Below are 20,997 nucleotides of genomic sequence, written 5' to 3'. Positions count from 1 at the left end.
TTAGCATCCAGACTGTGATATTGAGTAGCCTACAGATGCACGCCTTCAAGCGCACAGGGGTGATGTCAGGTCGGTTGTGAGCACTTCAGACAGAGGCGTGCCAAATGAACAGTGTTCATGCGTGCGAAATTGAGTTCGGAACATAATTTCGCCCTGGAATTTCACAGATTAATATTTGACTGAGACTCTGTATGTATTGAAACACATCTCTATTTTGAGAGAGAGAGAGAGAGAGAGAGAGAGAGAGAGAGAGAGAGAGAGAGAGAGAGAGAGAGAGAGAGAGGGAGGGAGCGTTAGTGCGAGACAGACCATAGAGCTGATGCTCATGAGTATTCCAGCTGCAAACGACTGCAGTGTGCAGTAACGGTTCCTTCTCGGCGCAAGGAAATATCCCCTTGTCTTCACTCCCCCCCTCCCCACTCTCCCCATGACCCCTCCCTCCTCCTCACTATACCTCTGAGTCAGCAAGTCTCAAGTTTGATTATTTGAATCCCTCTCTGCTCTCTCCCTCTCGTAAAGATTGCATGTATTATTCAGACTGTATGAAGAGAGACGAATGGACAAAGCAATAGCCGTCTCTATTGGCACGGCACGCAGGCCAGGGGGGTGAGGAAGGAAAGGAGAAGGTAGATGGGTGCGGCGGGCATTATGTTATCACCCACTTTAGCATTTTGGACTAATATACCAGAGATTACTATAGACATATATATATATATATATATATATATATATATATATATATGTGTGTGTGTGTGTGTGTGTGTGTGTGTGTGTGTGTGTGTGTGTGTGTGTGTGTTTCGGTGTACTAATTCGTGCAACACAATGTGTGGAGCCTCGTACAATCCAGCCGGCAGGCAACTGACAATACAATATTGATGATAATGCATTGCGTTAGAAACGCTATAACTATAGCCTAGGGACGGTCAGGCAGGCTTACCACAAACTGCGCTGTTTTCTCAGACAGGGATGGATAATGGTGTAAACATTGCCGCCAAGTGGATAGAGGTGGTACTGCAGTACAGCCCGCATCACATTACGAACATTCTAGTCGTTTTCGGTTTCTTTTTTCTTCTTCAAAGTCAAGTTTCATTTTCATTCTAATGTTGCATGTCACATCACCAAAATGATATGTAGGTCTACATTCTGCAGCAGAATTTCTGCTATGATTCTAATGCAAATTAATATCCAGCTCCAATTAATTGCCCCATCAATCAAGTGGGACGCCATGTATAGTTTATTTATAAAACTAAATGCTAAGCTTTGTGCTGTATCTGCATAGCTCATTTGGCCCCAGAGAGAAATGAGAGCCATTACATAAAAGGACAATTAATTTCTAATGTGCTCCATTACAGCACCGACCAAAACTGGCAGACAAGTCAGTGCACACAGTGAGACATTTAATGTTTTTTTTTTTCTTTTTTTCTTTCTTGCAACAACAGTCCTTCACAAGCCGGTGGAGGGGTATGGGTTGCACTCATAGGCAACAATGCATCTTGAAGCAATAAATTAGTTTTTCAAACTAGCATACTCACAACGCTGTTGGTTAAAATAGCTTTATATTGTATAGCTGTATTGCTAAAGAGAGAGAAGATTGACTTACACCCAACACCTACAACTAGTATGCATGATTAGAGTGTGTGATGACCGGTTCATTTTAGATCAGAGTGACCTTTTGGGTTCCTCTCCCTACAAACTAATTGAAAGTCAGAAACTACAACTGTAGCTGTAAAGACTGTAACTAGTGTTGTTGAATATTGGCTTCAGTGACAAACCTTTTCTCGACAGAGAACATTCAGTTATAATGTAGGCTGTACAGTTGAAACATAAGACACAAGAACACAGGAAAAATAGCTTGCAGGCCTCCTTTTTTCAATCACACAATTCCATAGTCACATACGCAAAGATGAACACTACACAGTGAAGACAAGGAAATCAAAAGTTGGAAAAGAAGGAAAGCTCAGAGAACCAGCAACAGAATCCATTACATAAAGATGTGGCATTAAATAAACACAGGTTTATCTGATATATCCGAGACATCCAGGCTATAACGCGTATTGTATATTTCCTTTGAAAAACAAAACACAGATTAAAGCTACCAAGGAAATAAGCTGCTGTTTTGCTGTAGCAACTACTTTTCTATGGTTGAGATAACCATTCAACGTTTACATAAGCAAGGTCTAATGGACTATACGAGACATAAGCAACATGGAGAACCTCTGGGCAGTGCAGAGTCACGGTTGTGTCCCTTCTTCCTCCTCTTCCTCAGAGTCCTCCTGTTGACCTTTCTTCTAAAGAGAGAAAGGAAGAGATGGTATTGTTTCAGAGGAGCATCACTAACTATAGGCAACTTAAATCAGGCATTAGACCTGCGAACTCATAACTGTAAGTTGCGGTTAACCATGAAAACCGGCACATCTTGTCCGCGTACCCGCCTATCTCTGTAGGTCACACCTGACACTGTGGTTCCCCTGACACATCACTGTGACATCTCAGGTCTATGGGTTTGCTGTGATGTCAGGGGAACCACTCTTAACAGAATGGGTTTTGTCGCTCTGACATCACGCTCTGGCTTCACGCTCTGGCTGCACGCTCTGGCTTCACTACAGAATCAGTTTTATGCCCAGATATGATTATGTGAATGCCCATATATGGAGGCCACATCGGCCACATACCACAATAACAGAATCCATATGGCCAAGACAGCCCATATCTGTGTGGCTGGTTCTACAGACAGGGATCTCCATGTATGGGCATAAAAGGGTATAATGTCAGATGTCACAGACATCATAGGACTTTCACATAACGAATAACTGAGTAAGCATGTTTGGGCTCTCACAGCATATCTCCATATACAGTACATGGATCTCCATATATGGGTACCAGGGGTCTCCATATATGGGTAACTGGTCCGATATACATCACTAACCAGATGGCCAAGAATTGGCACGAAAGGGCGAGGTCGCATGTCGCCCTGAGGCATCTTACTAGTATCTAATCGATGAATATAAATGTATACCAGTGGGGGTGGGGGTGGATTTGGGTAATTGAAATGAACATATGACTAGCCGATCAGTTCCACATAATGATGAAAATGTGAATTAGTGTCCGTTCTTCCATTTTGTTAATTCCAAATCCAACATATCATGTCAACATTAGTATGTGGTCCTGACACACCCATGACCAATTCATAGTGTAAACCCCTTTCAGTTTGCGCCAATATTATTGCCCAGATAACCGGCCGTCTAACTAGCGGAATCGGCGTGGACAAGACCCCACTTGACTTAAGCTGGACTTACACCTGCTGACTTTCAAATGATTTCACAGTCGCAGTCAAGTCATAATAAAATCAAGGCGAGTCAAGGCACGCTCCCGTAATTCAGTCGTTACTCAATCAACAATATGTGTTCCGAATTATGTGCAGTTTGGGTTATGGGGTATGCTGTACACAGATTGAATGTAGGAGTCTCAGAAGTAATGTTGGAGAACCCAGACGTATCAGTGATGTCAGTCATCTCCAAATTTGGGCACTGTTCCCATGGCTGCGATATCAGTATGGTCAGTTATCTACATATTCGGGCACTGTTTAGTATCAGTGATGTCAGCAAGTAGTGCTGGGCGATTCTTGCTAAAATGAGAATCTCGATTTTCCTCCACAAGAATCTAGATCACGATTCTCTCACGTTTTTATGAGAGCATAAAATAAAACCAAATAAGGGTCCATTTGGTTTCATAAAAAAATTTAAGTTTTATAAAAATAAAAAACACTAACTTGACACATGCTATGCTGCTTGCTAGTGCTACATCTTCCTTCAGTCACACGTCAACGTCTGTCGGACAGACCATCACAGCCAGGGAACCGCGGCACATGTAACACAAGTCTAGCTCTGCAGGTGTTTTTATTTTTAATATATAGAGTGAACAACTAGTCGCCAAGTTTTTTTTCCACTGGGAAAGAACGCTTGAATGATGTCTGATTGCGTGCGTTGTGTGTACAGTGTGTGTGTGTGTGTGTGTATTGTGTGGTAGAGAGGGGGAGAGAGAGAGGGGAGACGGAGATGGAGAAAGAGCTTTGACTGCCTGCGTGTGTGTGTGGTGATAGAGGGAGGGAGGGAGAGAGAGAAAGAAAGAAGGGGAGACGGCGAGTGTTGCTCAAACGCAGTGTGCGGACTATAATGGCTATTTTACTTATCCAAATATAACCACACTTGACCTTATTGCAGAACTGTAGTATTGACTCGTATCCACTTTTCTTCACTTCTTAATTTGTAACTTACAGTATCCAAGGAACGGCAGAGACCACGTGTATTTAAGGGATTTATTGGAAGTCCACTCCTTATTATCATCCAAAACGAATATTCCTCCTGAGCTTCTCTCAACAGGATCCTCTTGAAAATAAGAAAAGGCTTTCCAAACAACAAAAAATAATAAAAAACACGTTTCTGCTGACTTTACTATATGATAACTATTATAATAACTATTCCTCTTTTACGGTCAAAAACTTGTGTCGTCCTACTCCTGCGGTTACATCAGCCAACTAACTTTTTCTTTATATAATACTGACGTCACTGGTCAATCTCACATGCGCAGTAGCTGCAATATTACACAACACAGCTTCTCCAGAAATGTATCAAGAATATCGAAATAGACAAAACCTAAAATGAGTGAATAAAATACCATCATGATATGCAAATAGGAGGAATAATAATAATACTGCGTCCCCTTGTTATAACACAATATGTAATAATCAAAAAATATAATAATAGTATAAAACACTCAAAATTATTCTCAATTAGTTCTAGGTCTGGTTTTGGCTCTTACACGGACTGTTGCCCAAAGGTTTTTATTTCCCTTCCACATTGTCATGATGTCATAGAATCGCCGTAATGCGATCTTATTAGAAATGAGATCGCATAGGAGTCTGAATCAAGATAGAGAATCAAGCAAGTCGCTATTCAAATCTTTAGAAGCATCTCACATCTAAAGACTGAAATCTTTGAAAAAAAAAAAAAAAAAAAGAACATTAGTCTTTGAAAAGTTTTTTTTAAATCTTATAGTATGAGAGGGTAGTCTTTAAAAAATCTTTCCAAAATCTAGCAAAGTCTTGTAGACAGTGCATGGGAGGGTTTACTGATGACAATGAAAGTTGTGCAGTGTCTGGGAGGCATAGAGAACATTGAACTTTAATTTTTTGTGGCATCAGTACGATTCTGTGAATAGCACGAACTGTGTGTGGTCAAGTTGGTTATATTCACTCTTGTACATTGTGGCATATTTAGATCCTCCTACCAGTTTGAGGAAGTCAATGAGTTTGTAGGCGTCCTCGCCAGTGGATAGGTCCACAAAGTCCCGGGGAATCCTGTAGCTCAGACACGGACTCGGCTGGACCGTCACCTCACTTGTGGTGTAGCGGAACGCTGGGCCCTCCTGCATGTCATGCACACATCATTTAAGCATGGCAAGTGATATATAAAGGCAGGGTTCCCACAACATGTTTACCAATTAATTTCCAAAACTTTTCCAGAATATTTAATCCAATTTCCAGGACTATATAACAATAATTTAGCTCAATAACAGGTCGCTTACTCCTATTCACAATGCCCAAAGACAGGTAGTGTATGCCAGTGGTTCTCAACCTTTTCAGGCTGTGGCCCCAAAAATAATCATGTTTTAACTGGGGACCCTGACGAGCACTAAGAGTTGAGGAATTTTGTATAACACCGTTCTATTGTGAAAATAGCAGATCTACATGCTCACAACGCCTCGCAACGCGAGGCGTTGTGAGCATGTAGATCGGCTATTTTCACAATTTCTGCCTCTAATATTTGACAATTTGGCCCATGTTTATTTGTCATTTCAGAGGTATTAACAAAATCAATAACCAAAGACAATGCATAGCTATTTTTTCCCAGGACCTTCCAGGACCCTTGATAAATTCCAAAACTTTTCCAGTAGTGGAAAAATATTTTTCTAATTTCAAAATATTTCCAGGAATTTCATGATCGTGGGAACCCTGCAAAGGGTAGTGTCATTGCATACATTCCACTTGTTGCATCATTCACCTGTTGCTGTGCAACGTCACCGTCTTGTTGATTGGCTGAGATGCTATTCCCGGAGGTAAGCTCCTCCCATGTGAAGAGCAGGGAGTCTGTGACCCCTCCAAATGGGTTTAGATCAATCAGCCACACTTTACCCTGTAACACACATGCAGACACAACACGCACAAGTGTGCTAGAGAATAGAGATACACAATTGCAGTGCTTAAAGCTATACTGTGTAAGTTCAACTAGTGGTCAGTAGCGGTATTGCTTTTTTCGGCCGTTTTTCGGACGGAGTCGTCGCGGACCACCGCCGCGGACCACCGGAGCGGCGCCGCAAACCACCGTGACCGATAGTAATCCGTGGAGGGGTAGAACCATGGGTAGAACGCATGGTAGAACGTAATTTTCTGGCCAGGATTTGTGGATTAAGAGGTTAAAATCCTTCACCATGGTAAACACTGTAGCCAAGCGGAGGCGCTTCCTGGAGACCAGAGCAGATAAGCTGTGATTGGCCGGTAGTGTACCATGTGTGCATGATCGGCGATGTGATTGGGCAACGTATACACAACGTATACAGATGATGCAGATTACGTCATTTTGGCGCGAAATCCGGTCCACGGCCAGGATCATAGAAAACATATAAAGAGAAGGCTTCAGAAGCTGAAAATAACAGAGTGGGTGTTCTAAAACTTTAGCGATTTAACAGTTAGGACAATTTTAAGATTTGTTTTATAAAAAAAGTTACATGGTACAACTTTAAATAGAACACAGCAAATTCTTTTTTTGACGTATAGAAATGTTAAGATCAACTTACCCAACTATCTCTGTAGACATCCAACACAACTGTATAGCAGGAAACACTCAATTAAAAACAAATCCTCTTGGAAGTTTGCAATACAGATTCATTTAAATAATTCATTGGATAGCTTTTCCTCTCCTGAAAATATTGATTAAAAGGGTTAACATTTCTTATATGCAGTACTGTAAGAAATCAATCTTTTAAAACTATTTCATACTGTATCTTAAAATTGATATGGTAATAATTTGTTGTCATATTGCTCCAATCCAAGAGCCCCAGCACTCACTGTCTTCATCCAGGAAGTTATACTGGATGTGCTGACTGAAAAACTCCTGAATCGACTGGGAGATCTGGTCTTCCTGCTTCGAGATGTGCTGGTAGTACTGGGTGTAGTCTCTCTGGGAGATACCTGAGACAAGTGGATACATGAACATGGTACAGGGCTGGAGAATCTTATGAGATCTAAGTGTCTGTCTTCCTTAGGCTAGCTCAGGTGTTCCAAACCTCTTCTATGGCAAGGACCATCAATAGTCATAGGCAATGGCTGCAGCACCCCCATTCGACATTAATGACATACCCAAAAACAAACGTAATTTTGAAAGTGGCACAATAATATTATAAGTTTTACAATATTTTTTTCGTAGTTTTTCTCTGCTTACAAATTTGACCCCACAGCTGTGGCCTAGATCAATAGGTCAGAGTGGAGGTGAAGTAATAAATGAAGATTTTCCATGCTTACCAATAAGTTTGTTTTCTTTGACAAAGCAGCGGAACTCTCCACCAGGAATCAGCTCGCTCCACTTCCTCAGGACCAGCTGAACAAAGGTGAAAAGCACATGACTATTACTACCGCTGTGTGTATGAGAGTGTGTTCATATTCATTCCATCACTATATGCTGTAAAATACCTCATAGCTGATGACTGGGTCTGGAGAGTCATGGTCACTGCATTGAATGAACCTGAACAAGGAAACTTGGGTTATAAAACCGATGCACGCATATCCAGAACACAGGCACACCGTTGTCATGTGGCTGAATGGGCAGCATCTGGCAAAATAGTCCAGTCATTTTAGGCCAAAATTAGGCCAAACCTAGAACAAATTGCAATAGTAGCAAACTCAACTGATTTTGTATCCTCAATATGTCCTTAGTGAGGGAAAAAAAGTCCCAAGGAATCCCACCGGGGCAAAGTTTTGAAAACGACCTATCTACCTTCACTTACTATACACTACAATATAAAGGAAAAAATGACTGAAAAAAAATCTGCTTTAAGTGGGATGTGAGGGGTCAAACTAGGGGTTTCTCATCATGCTGAATCCATTGCAGGCATTTGTTTTGCACAAAAAACATTCTGTGGGCTAGAAATGGCCTTAGAAAACAATACACGTATGGGTGCGTTTTCATGTTAGTCGGAGGCCTTAGGGTTTTTTTTTTCTCGTGCTAATCAGTCTAAAAGTTCAAAATTTTGCACAGATGTAGCTCAGGGCATGCTCTAATGATTTAGCTAGGGCGCCCGAGTCTGCGACCTTCGGGGTCGCCACAGCACCAACAAAACTCTGAAAAGTGATGACTCATTACTTTTCATCACTAAAGTCGATGGGAGCCCAACTTGATTTGGCCGCTGTGGCGACCCCGAATGTTGCAGACTCGGGCGCCCTAGCTAAATCATTAGAGCATGCCCTGGGCTACATCTGTGCAAAATTTTGAACTTTTAGACTGATTAGCACGAGAAAAAAAACCCTAAGGCCTCCGACTAACATGAAAACGCACCCATACGTGTATTGTTTTCTAAGGCCATTTCTAGCCCACAGAATGTTTTTTGTGCAAAACAAATGCCTGCAATGGATTCAGCATGATGACAAACCCCTAGTTAGACCCCTCACATCCCACTTAAAGCAGATTTTTTTCAGTCATTTTTTCCTTTATATTGTAGTGTATAGTAAGTGAAGGTAGATAGGTCGTTTTCAAAACTTTGCCCCGGTGGGATTCCTTGGGACTTTTTTTCCCTCACTAAGGACATAATGAGGATACAAAATCAGTTGAGTTTGCTACTATTGCAATTTGTTCTAGGTCTAACCCTAAAATGACTGGACTAAAAGCAATCTGCCTTTGGAAGGTTGATTTTCCAAATCCAAACCGTTTTGTCTCGCACATTATCTCCGCTCTCTGCGCTTGTGGTCTAAAATGCAACAAAAATAAATAATAAAATCCCTAACAAATAAGATCCCCCCTAAAATTGACCTTAAAATAATATGGTGTTAGTCTCACGTTTCCACCAGTGTCCTGCAAATGGAATATAATATATTACATACGCACACACACCTACACACAAACTTGGCAAATACTGTGTACTCCATTAAATCATACGATGCAGTAAGTCTTATCCATGCCAAACATGGTGCCACTGCCAGCCAGGCCCATTAGGACAGCGGGGCACAGGGGAAAGTAAATCTAGTCGGGTGGTTTCTTAGGTGCAATGCTGGTTTTTCTTTTGTGTGTGTTTTTAGTACAGTTAGGCGGGAGGCTTACGGCTGCGTAAGGTCGTGGGTGATGAAGTCGGAACTTTTGAAGAGCAGAAATATGTCACTCAGAGTTTGACACTGAAGAGAGCTGTTCAGAGCAATCCAGTTAGCATCCTGCAGGATGCACACACATACACACAAAATTAGAAAAAGCTAGTCTTCAAATACTTTACAACACATATGGTATAATAGTTCACTAAAATATTTATACCCGTGGAGCACTCCAGTTGAGTTTAGGGAAGACACGGCCCCCCAGAACATTTATGGCCTCTAGGACCTTTGAAGTAAATTCAGGGAACTCTGGTGCCTGGAAAACAAAGCCACAACACAGTGAACACACTTTTAGAATGCTGAATTACTATGCATAAAAACTAAATAGAATATTAACTATTAAATACTTACTGTGACAGTTGTGGTTGTCTCGTCATCTGACCACTTGGGTACAAACAGAAAAGTAACGTGTTTACTATACACATACAATGAAAATGAAACCTGCCATCACATTTTTACATGAGACCCAGTACATGGTGTATTTGCTTACTGGAGAGCAAATCTCCGCCAGGAGGTACAGGTATCACCCCTACGGCTGTCACGATTATGACATTTTACAAGACGATTAATTGTTAATCAAATACTTGCGATTAACGATTTAATTGTGTTTTTGTCATTGACAATTACATTTCTGTTTGGCTTGTAGGCTTTGAAGTGGCACATGGCAGATATGACACATAACCTAATATACAAGGAAATGACTGACATATTTGACAACTTTATACTTAAAAAATACAACGATAGTGGAAATAGCCAATCTATGAGCACATTTTTCAACATGGAAACAATCGACGATTATGACAAAATAATTGCGATTAGACGTGACAGGCCTAATCACCCCCACCCAATAACAACACTCACTGACACGGTAATGCCAAATTGCATCCCTCTCTCTCTGACAAACTGTAATACTATATATTTCCACATAATTGTCCAGGTGTTTCATTTGTAAAAATCGATTTGAACCGGTTAAAAGAACTGGGTGGCTATTGGCGATACTTAATTTACGTCCATTTGAATAACGGTCGACGCGCAAAACGGTGTTTATTTTCCCCCGGGCGATTGGAAATATACAGTAGTTGAACATAGGGCTGTGGTGTCTGTGAGATATAATTCATAAAGTCTACACAAGTTTCCCACAAATAAGTGCCACTTTAACACATTATGTTGAACGATCAAGTGAAACTGTGGGGAAGTGTGTAAACTTAACTATTCATTAACTCAGTGTAACATTTGATAGTGTGGTCAGTTTTTGTTGACTAATGTACTGTAAACTTGCCAACATTAGTCACATCTACCTTTGAAATGAGGCACAACTTCAGCATGCACACATCATAGGTGCATGGGATGTGTTCTGTTGTCACATTTGAATTGTATGTTGGCGTTAATCAGGTGAAGGCTTGAACTTAACAGCAACTGTGCATCTTTCTCTGACAAGTGGTAGCCAATAATGCTGTGATGTGGTGTTCGGTAAATTCTCCTCCACCAAATGACAACCCTCTGTGCTCTGGAGTAGTCCAGCCATCCAACTGTGTGACACGTCATATCTAAGTTAAGCTAATTGAGCATGGAGCATTTCGATTCCTTAAAGTGAACCGGATATATACTCTGTCCTCGCCTCTCCTCCTTGCCTTCTTTCTTGGAGGCAGGGCTAAAGCAGGAGTGGAGTATGCGAGTGGAGGACGCAAGGATGAAATCTTAATTCCCAATATTTTGAGTATTGGGATTGGGCTAGACTGGGGATCAGGAGGAGTCTATGTGGTATGCGCCTTGACCGGTAGGTCAGCGGGCTCCCGGGTTGAGATTATTAATGATGTAATAAATGATTAGAAAAATATTTGAGAAATGAATTCCCTGGCCTACTGGCAGCGTGTACATGTCATAAGACATTGGTCACCTTAGTAATTTGCAAGATCAGCTGCAGATAGACACTAACATAGACAAGATCCTCCATCCTCCTGGTGGAGATAATGAGAGAAGAGATCAATGATCCAGAGACAAGGAGATGATCAACTTTCTCTTGTTTATACCTGAATGTCCTCTTCTGCGTCTGAATCGCTGCTGTTAGTCTGCTGTGTGTTGTGATCACTGGTGAGACAAATTACAAGGAGACAATGTTACAGTAGCCCTAGTCATACAAAATAATCAATAATGAATTTGAATAAATTCAAGGATTTTTTTTAATTGAATTGAATTTTTCACAATAACCATTGCACATGAATGTGTTTAAACACATTAACTCACTATAAAACAGTCAATTTAATCAGACTATTCGATTTAGTTCATGGTAAATACAAAAAAATATATAAACAAATTATCGTGCTTCTTGATTATTCGTTAAACCAAAAAGGTCCTAGGCTCAAGAAAAAATACAAAAAACAACAGTAATAGTGTGTTTCCTGGAATGTATTTACCGGTACATCCAATAGCCTGACACTCAGCCTGAATTGACATTTCGCCCAAACAAAAATTTAAAGGGGTGTGGCTAGCGATTCAGGGTCTGGAACTAGTTACTGTTCACCAATACCACAACTTAGACATGACATGAGAATAACATTTTCGTGATCGTGGCATACTGCTTTAAATTAGTTGGTTTATCAGTGAAACGAAATGCAAAAAAACAAAACAAACAACAACAACAGAAAGTACATTAGCCACAATAGCCTCATATTGACTACAAACAGTTTTTACAATGAGTGAGTGTGAGATCAAGGAAGAGAGTGTGTCTGTGGGTGTGTGTTATTCCTACCCTCCAGAGACTACCAGAGTTCCATCGTCCAGTAAATAATCTATTACATTCTGAGGCAGTGGCAGAACCAGGCTGAAACACAGGCAAAACAATGTACAGTGTAAATCACAGGTTTCCCACTCCGTTTTAAGCTGTTCAACATGACTTGATGGCGATTATGGCGATGGTGACTATCGCGATGAACATGATGATGATGATAACAGAACCCGCAGTGTTGTGTTGTGTTGTTGTTGACGTTAGCCAGAGAAAAGCTAGCCAGCACAGCAACATTTCCCCACAACTAACCAACCATTTTAAAAGCTTTGGGTGCGCGCGTTTACCTTTTAATCGTGTGCTTCTTGAATATAGGGTACCAAACAGAAAACTGACAGTTTACAACTTGCTCCTTCTTCATGCTGCAATTCATACAACGGAAGTGTGTCCATCAGTTAAATCCTTCCGGAATATAGTTGGTTCATTATGCTCATTGCACAGTGTTGGCCTACTCAGTTTGTTTTTACTTGAGTAAAAGTATCAAATCACTACAATCATTGACATTGTAGAAATAACCCCTATTACAAGTATAAGTCCAGAATTCAAAATGGGATCTTGTAGATCGGCTATTTTCAAATAGCCGAAATGTATTTATGGTAAAGGAGCTATAGTCAACTTTTTCTTGAAAAACGGACGCTATTAAAAATAAAAGTAATGTGGAAAATATTTTATAAAAAAGATTAAGCTTCGTATATGTGTTTCTATTCAAAAATGACCACAAAAATCATTTTGGCCATTGTCAGACTGACTTTGTTTATATCATATATACCTCTTCTATTCTTTAATTATATGGATTGATAAGGGATATAAACAAAATCAGTCTGACAATGGCCAAAATGATTATTTTATCATTATTTAAGCTTTTGTGGTCATTTTTGAATACAAACACATATGTGAAGCTTAATCTTTTTTGTAAAATATTTTCAAAATTATTTTTATTTTAGCGTAGCCTATGTTTCTAATAAGAAGAAATACACAAAGAAACTAGTCACTTACACTAAAGTTTTAAAATAAATGTAGTGTAGTAAAAGTACAATATTTGGCTACAAGATGTAGTGGAGTAGAAGTAAAAATATTGGAAATACTCAAGTAAAGTACAAATACCTCACAATTGTACTTAATGTACTTAGTTACTTTCTCACCACTGTAACACAGGGACGTTTTTCTGTGCTACACAAGTAGGCGTGGTCAATACAAAACTAAGTTGTGACATCAGCGATTGCAGTTTCACGTGAGTCAACTTTGCAGATTTTGCAGACACTATTTAATCATTTTTCAAGGAAAAGTATCACAAAAAAAGTCTATTCCAGACTTGATTAAATCGCCGTGATTTACTTACCGACGACTGTATATTATAGATCCACCTGATTTGACCTGGAATGTAAATGTAACGGAGAGCCTTTTGAACAGAGGGGAGGGGAAGCATCTTGCAGGACAATGAGTGAATGAACGCTTGCTTATGTAATATACTCAGTCGCGCGACGGTGTCGCTCGCTGAAAACATCCGATCTACAAGCTATCGTGTATTTGTGAGCTTGTAGATCGGCTGTTTTCAGCCAGCGACTCCGTCGTGCGACGGAGTACAGTACAGGTTGCAGTTATTGTTGCTATGCATGATCAGAAAGGTTGCAGTGGTGTAGGGGCTTTTAAGCCGTGACATCATTTTGTAGGCAGAGGAGAATCTGCCCCCAGAGCATTTTCTGTCCCTCGCTATTTCAAAAAACAACGACTAAAAAATAACGACTAAAGTATAATTCTAACACTTTCCTTTCAACAACAAAGAGAAGAAAAATGTGTAAATAGTAAAAATAGTAAAAAGATTCACGGAAACTGGGGACAGAAATTCTCCTCTGCCTACAAAATGATGTCATACTTAACAGCCCCTAGCTGTTACTTACAAGTAAAAGTCCAGAATTCAAAATCTACTTGAGTACAAAAGTATCGGCATCAAAATATACTTGAAATACCATTACCAAAAGTAAAAGTACTCATTGTGCACAATGTCCCATTTCAAGTTTTCAGTTCTTTTGAAAATAGCAGATCTACAAGCTCACAATGCGTCCCATCGCGATGCATCATGAGCTTGTAGATCGGTTATTTTAAAATGGCCAAAATGTATATAGGGTTGAAGTGGTTAATGTATGCTTTGAAATAATAATCAGTATACAAAGTAACTAACTAGTAACTAAAGTTTTCAAATAAGTGTTACCTATTGGAGTAAAAGTGCAGTATTTGCCTCTGAGATGTAGTGGAGACTGGAGAGTGGAGTAGATTAGAAGTAAAAGTATTGGAAATACTCAAATAACGCACAAATACCACGAGTAAATGTACTTGTTACTTTACACCACTGAAAGGTTGGGCGTTCATTATCAGTTGAACATATTAGATATAGATGTTTTCTCGTTTGTTGTGGGGAGTTACATCAACTCGTGTTAAATGATCAAACCTGCCATAATACTTCTGACCTTTGCCTTTTCAGTTGCACTCATTAATACAAGATGAGTAGCATTCAGCATCCCAAGGCGACCACAGTCCCTCACGTCATAAAAGAAGAGGTACTACTAAAGCCTAGGCCCTTGTTTTATTTTTCAACGTATGCATATATGTGTGATATCAGATACGTTTGAATCTGTTTCTGTTCTACTGTCTGTTACCCATTTGTCCTTGATCTAGGTAATTGCAACAGGAAAATGGGTCAAACTTGAGAAGACAACATATGTGGATCCTGCGGGAAACACAAGGTATATTGTACCTGGGGACACTGAGGTGTCAAATGATTTTATGTACGCAGTCACCTTATTTCCAATCCGGGAAACCATTCTGTAAAAGAAAATGTTTTTATTTGTCCTTCTGGGGCACCGCGCCACCTCCTCGTGTCTAGAAACATGAACTTGGTTTGGCTCCTCACCTTTATTAGTCCACTTCCTCCCGGATGCTTCTGTGTTTATTCCAACTAACAACAACACTACATGTTTAGGGCAGTGCTGCTTATAGATGACCTTATTTCAATCCTTGTCTTCTGCTAGAACCTGGGAGACTGCAAAAAGGACAACAAGACAAACCAACCAGGAAGCTGATGGTGAAGAGTCTTTTTTTTTTCTTGTTGTAGGCATGATAGAAATATGATTTTATGTACTCGGACACACTAAGCAGTTACTTTCCGTCTCATCTCTCTAGGTGTGGGAATAATTGCCCTGCTGAAAAGGACCCTCCACAAAGATTGTGTTGTCATGGTAAAGCAGTTCCGGCCTCCCATGGGACGTTGCACTCTGGAGTTCCCTGCAGGTCAGAAGGCTTATTGGCACTTTGGCAGTACTCCATACATAGATGGGGAAACAGGGTTTAGACATGTTTTGGTTGTTATAATTAAATTCTGTATTGCAGCATGTCATGTTCTTATGCAGGGCCATTGGCAGAAATACTGGGCCCTATTAAAATATCTATGATCCTAGCCCCCCTCATACTCAGGTCAAGTAAATTGTATTTAGTGCCAAATCACTAATAATAATAATAATGGATTGCATTTTATAGCGCTTTTTGAAGCAAGTTGCGAACTCAAAGCGCTTACAATGTTCCATTCATTCATACATACATACACTACCAGTTAAATGTCTCATGAGTCAGTCATGACACTTATTTATAGAACATGTCAAGACCATACTCTGTCAGAGACCTAACAATCACCCCATGAGTAAGCGCTCTGCAACAGTGACAAGGAAAAAAAATGGCTTTGTAGGTGAGGACGATGATTTTAAAATATATTCAGTTCTTTACAAGGAGCCAGTGTCGAGACGAGAGGCAATAAGATCTCATGGTGCTGGAGGACTTGGTACTGGTGCCATCCAGAATAATAGTATAATTAGATAATGTGTTTTTTGGAAATTAAAGTAATAATGTAGACTGGGCCCCATGTCCTCATGGGCCCTGTGAGTCATCCCCTTCCCTACTTTATGACACTCCTTAGTGTATGACATGTACATGTACATGACATGATCCACTCCTAGCATTTCTTACCGTACAAAATGAGAAATACTATGTGGATAAATGTTAATACAGCCTTGAGCAAACATCAAGCACAATGGGACTGTGTTGTCTTTCTTACTTTCGGCTTTAATTCTATTCCTGCTGTTTCAATCATACAGTATAATTAGGTATGCAGAGACTTGAGACTTTTATTTTGCTGTGCCCAGGACTGATCGATGAGGGGGAGAGTGCAGAGGTAGCTGCTCTGAGAGAACTCAAGGAAGAAACGGGTTACAAAGGAGAGGTGGTGGGAGTCACCCCAGGTATGGAGGGCTTATTACGAGGGGCGTAACGATATAGTAACTGTATCGAAATATCGTTTTTAACTTAAAAAAAATGGAGTACATCGAAATGAAAACAGCTAAAATCGAATCGTATAGTTTTATTTTGTATCGTATCGAATCGGCAGTGCAAAGAATTGATCGTATCGGTACTACCTACTTGTGCTTTGTATTTAGCATTTTTAAGAAGAAAAATTTAAAAGGAGGGGGTTAATTTTCTTTTCCTTTCCATAAAGCTACACTGGTCTATCGATAAATGTGTGTAATCTCTGGGTTCATGTCAAGGTGCAGGTATGTCAATATACAATGTACATGTATTTGGCAAAACAGAATCGTATTGTTATGTAAGTAGGATGTGAGAGGTCTAACTAACAGAAAATGCCCACAAAACTGTGATTAGTAATGAAAAGTGATGAGTCATCACTTTTCGTCACTAAACCTTGCAATGGATTCAGCATCATGACACACCCCTAGTAGTTAGACCTCTCACATCCTACTTAAATACCCAGAAAAAAAATGTTTTTCTGGGTATTTTCCTCCTGTATAGAAAGTCGATGGGAGCCCAACTTGATTTGGCCGCTGTTGCGACCCCGAAGGTCGCAAACTCGGGCGCCCTAGCTAAATCATTAGAGCATGCCTTGGGGCCCCACACTATGTGCTATCTCTTCTCTGTAAGCATGCAGTTCAGGAGTTCATGTCCTTCCCGTCCAAACGTCACTCAGTCACCTCCCATCTGTTTTCCTCCAATAGTGACCTGTTTGGACCCTGGCATGTCCAACAGCACCACCCAGATTGTCTGTGTTAACATCAACGGAGATGATCCGGAGAACATGAACCCCACACAGCAGCTTGGTAAGAGGCGCTTAGGAGAAAGTCAAGGCTTGCTAAATCTCCCAGCATAGTTTCTTTACCCAGTGTTAGAAGTTAAATGTTGTAACAAATATTAGATATAAATCTTAAATTTTACAATTCTAAATTAAATGAAGTATTTTATTTATCATTTATGTTAGTCTGAGTAAATAACCAAAATGGAAATCTTAATGTTGTGTGCCTTGGAGTGGAGCTGTAATTGTAAACATGCTGTTACCAAAGCATACACGCACACACATACACACACACACACACACACACACACACACACACACACACACACACACACACACACACACACACACACACTGATTTATTATAAAATACTCTACTATATTCATCAGATTTTAATCATGTTCCTCTTATATTTCCTCCCCAGGTGATGGAGGTAAATTGAATTTGTTTATATATAAAACAATATATTTTTAATCATGTAACATATTATCATATGGACCTTAATCTTTTTTCCCACTAGAATTTGTTGAAGTCATTCTTTTACCGCTTGCTGAATTCCAACAAAAGATAGATGGTAATTATTTCATTGTTATTGTATTGTTAATGTATCTATACAGGATGTAACAACTTCATATTTAATATTGTGGTGTTGTATGCAGATTATGGTTATTACTAACAATGTTATTTTTGCATGTTCTTCTCTGTAGCGCTGATGAAGAAAGACCAGTTAATTGTGGATTCTAAAGTTTACATCTTCGCCATGGGCATGGTCCAGGCATTCTTCAAACCCAATGAGGTCCCAGTCCTCAAACAGTGAGAAGAGAAAGAGTTTATGTCAGGGGTCTTCAACAGGGGGTCCGGGACCCCTAGGGGGTCCTCAGAGTTAATTTCCCCCTTGGGATAATAAAGGTATCTATCTATCTACAGGGGGCCGCCAAATCCTTGTGTGATAGGATAATTATTTTCAATTAAAAACTCTGAACCCTCCCTATTCTAAGGAGAACTTAAGCGAAGAAAAAAAAGCGCCTCGCGCTACGAGGCGTTGAGAGCTTGTAGATCGGCTATTTTCAGCAAAGAGAGAAAATAGCAGACCAAGTACAGAGTGAAAAGTCAAGTTTACTACGTATCGACAATTGAAGTGGCTAAATGTCTGAAAAAACATTAACACAAATCCAACATAGACTGATGACAGTGCTGTCAAACAAGTCGATGAATATCTGCATAAGGCATTTATACAATATGTAGAGGGGGTCCCTGCTTCATCTCTCTCAGTTAAGGTGTCCTTGGCCTGTAAACGTTGAAGACCCCTGGTTTATGTTAAATAACATAAAATTGACCAACAGTGGCATTTTACCATTGCAGTGTAGTTTGAGAATTTGAGTATGTTCCAGAGAATCATACCACATTTAGTTTTACCATGAAATTGTAACAAAGGACTTATGATTAATAGTTTCTCTGCTGACAGAATGTTATTACCTCACTATTGTGCACCTTATGCCTTTCTGCACCTTTGAGGTGGTAATGGTCAATGCCAGGTTTTGTTACATTACAGTCAGCTATGATATGAAATATGACAAATATTATATAGTATTTGTGATCATGGTGAAAACATTCCTAATCCTAACCCATGCTAACATGAATTTGCTTAACTCCATTGTAATTCAACACAGAGGTACTGTATTAAAGAAAATACAAAAAGTTGATGTTGACCTGACAAACTGTACCAATTCCTTGCTTGTGCATAAAAGAAAATTGGGGGGGCACCACTGATGCTTAAAGGACCACTTCACCCATTTTCAAACTTATTATCATATAATTGGTCCTCACTATTAAATGCTCGTTATAAGATAGCAGTCGCACCATTTCTGTGTATTCTGTCTGTGTCTCAGAGGAGGGCTGTGGTCAGTTCAGAAACCTGCCTACCATTGTCAAAGATGACATCTGTAGGCAGGTTTGGTCATTTCAAACAAGGATTTCAAACTGTATTAGTTTATTCATGTAACCCCATTGATGATGTCATTGGTATGCAGGTTTCTTATCAATCCATAGCCCACCTCTGAGACGCAGAGTAAGAAGATGGGTGTTGTGCCATCTTGTGTTGTGTAATGATCTTTTGTGAGGAACAATTAAACACAAATAACTTCAGAAATGTGAAGTGCTCTAATAAGTTTACAAAGTGTAAATTGATATTAAAAGTGGCAAGATCTGAAGAAGTGAAGAGTTGCAATTCAATGTTCAACATTTCTTTACACACCATTATAGGCTTTGATCTGTCAAGGGGAACTAAACTATCGGAACCTGTTGGGACAACTTCCACTGAAGAAGACATTACAACCAATCACCTACCTAGCCTAGTTGTTTTGCAGATTTAGATTTGGTCGCAGTTTACTATGAGAAATGTCACAGCTTGTCCATGTCCGTCCTTCTGAACGTGTTGACGTGTAGGCCTACACATTTTTACGGTCTATGGGTTTGCTGCTCTGACATCACACTCTGGGCTTCACTGTGATGTCACACTAACAGAATCCCTTTTATGCCCATATATGGAGTTCCCTGATGTCATCAATAATAATGATGCCCTGTTATAGAGATCCCTGTGATGCCAGGGGGAATGTGGTTTATTTGGAGAGGTGAGGTCCGCAGTAACAGCAGGTTTTAGTAGAGTTAAGAAGTCTTTCGAACAAAGGCTTTTAAAGTAAAAGTTTGTCTTTATTGAGAAAGGTCCCACCGCATTCTGACTGCCCTCTGGCCCAATATGAGAAGCAGTGAAGTATTTCCCATTTTACAGCAGTGATATACAAAACAGAACACACAGGTCAACAAAAGAAAAGAGGTGGCCCTAAAGCTGCTCCAATGACAATCAGTTCAGACTTCAGTCAAATGGTAATCCGATCAAACCAGTTCTACTGAGAAAAGGAGGCCGGCCTTTATTGTGACTTAGTTCCAAACCCAAGTTGTATTTCAAATCTAAACATGGCAAATGAATATTCTTGACTTAATAATGTGTACAGTGTATATGTGTCTCACACATATAAGTCTAAACCTTTAAAAACTATTGTGTGTACATCTTACAGTTTAAAATAAGACAAACCCTGGATCCTATTAAGTTGAGAAGTAACCAGGCAAGCAAGGACTACTAGACTAACTCAGAGCTCGTCTCCAGCCTGTCTCTAGGTTAACAAAGACTATTATAATTAGTGTTAGCACCTAACCATGCTTCAAATACTTGAATGGACCATTTGGTCTGGCAACTACAGGAGACCACTCAAACAGAGAACAACATTTGAATACAGTGTGAAATCTTAAAGGAGAGATGCCATTTGTTGATCTGACTGGTCAAATTTAAAGATCATATACCTGAATGAGAATAATCGATATTATGACGAACTAGAAAATATTGTTCCTTCGAAACAATTGTGGGCTCGCTTCAAGCCAGAAAACAATGTCTATAAAAGTACAAAATGTCAAGATCGCAGGCAGTGCTCTCTTTGACGTTACTGAAATTAGCTGCATGCATGATTTGAGGCATTTTGTTCCAAAAATGTGTTATGCAAAAGTTGACCCGCTGGTGGCGCTATAACAGGCCAATGTGAGAAGGGAGGCATCTGTTCCTTGACCTAGTGGGAATGTGCTTGCAAGATTTCACGCACGCATATCGCAGGCTGTATTCATGAATT

At 39.9% G+C, this 20,997-nt stretch overlaps 2 protein-coding genes across 3 annotated transcripts; one reads left to right on the top strand and one right to left on the bottom strand.

Annotated features, from left to right (window-relative positions):
* Positions 1-1,486: 1,486 nt before the first annotated feature.
* On the bottom strand, positions 1,487-12,573 carry cdc123 (cell division cycle 123 homolog). 2 transcript variants are annotated; one of them, XM_080754019.1, is made up of 13 exons: positions 12,479-12,573; positions 12,159-12,230; positions 11,440-11,497; positions 9,761-9,793; positions 9,570-9,665; positions 9,366-9,472; positions 7,745-7,796; positions 7,577-7,652; positions 7,124-7,246; positions 6,853-6,881; positions 6,060-6,191; positions 5,287-5,424; positions 1,487-2,288 (listed from the first exon to the last, which is right to left on the bottom strand). In XM_080754019.1, exons 1-13 carry the CDS (start codon positions 12,562-12,564, stop codon positions 2,232-2,234), a joined length of 1,059 nt encoding a protein of 352 aa, XP_080610145.1. In that variant the 5' UTR covers positions 12,565-12,573; the 3' UTR covers positions 1,487-2,231. The 2 variants fall into 2 exon arrangements, with proteins under 2 accessions (XP_080610145.1, XP_080610146.1); XM_080754020.1 differs by having other exon boundaries at positions 1,487-2,285.
* An 804-nt stretch (positions 12,574-13,377) lies between these two features.
* nudt5 (nudix (nucleoside diphosphate linked moiety X)-type motif 5) lies at positions 13,378-19,517 on the top strand. The gene is made up of 9 exons (XM_080754028.1): positions 13,378-13,422; positions 14,671-14,746; positions 14,865-14,932; positions 15,218-15,270; positions 15,369-15,476; positions 16,382-16,477; positions 17,246-17,347; positions 17,841-17,894; positions 18,028-19,517. The coding sequence occupies exons 2-9, from the start codon at positions 14,690-14,692 to the stop codon at positions 18,135-18,137; spliced, it is 648 nt and encodes a 215-aa protein (XP_080610154.1). The 5' UTR covers positions 13,378-13,422; positions 14,671-14,689; the 3' UTR covers positions 18,138-19,517.
* The last annotated feature ends 1,480 nt before the right edge of the window (positions 19,518-20,997 follow it).

This window comes from Nannobrachium achirus, assembly GCF_963921795.1.
Source record: "Nannobrachium achirus genome assembly, chromosome: 23".
NCBI lineage: Eukaryota > Metazoa > Chordata > Actinopteri > Myctophiformes > Myctophidae > Nannobrachium > Nannobrachium achirus.
The sequence above is the reverse complement of the archived record's forward strand: the minus strand, read 5'-3'. Positions and strand labels throughout refer to the sequence as shown.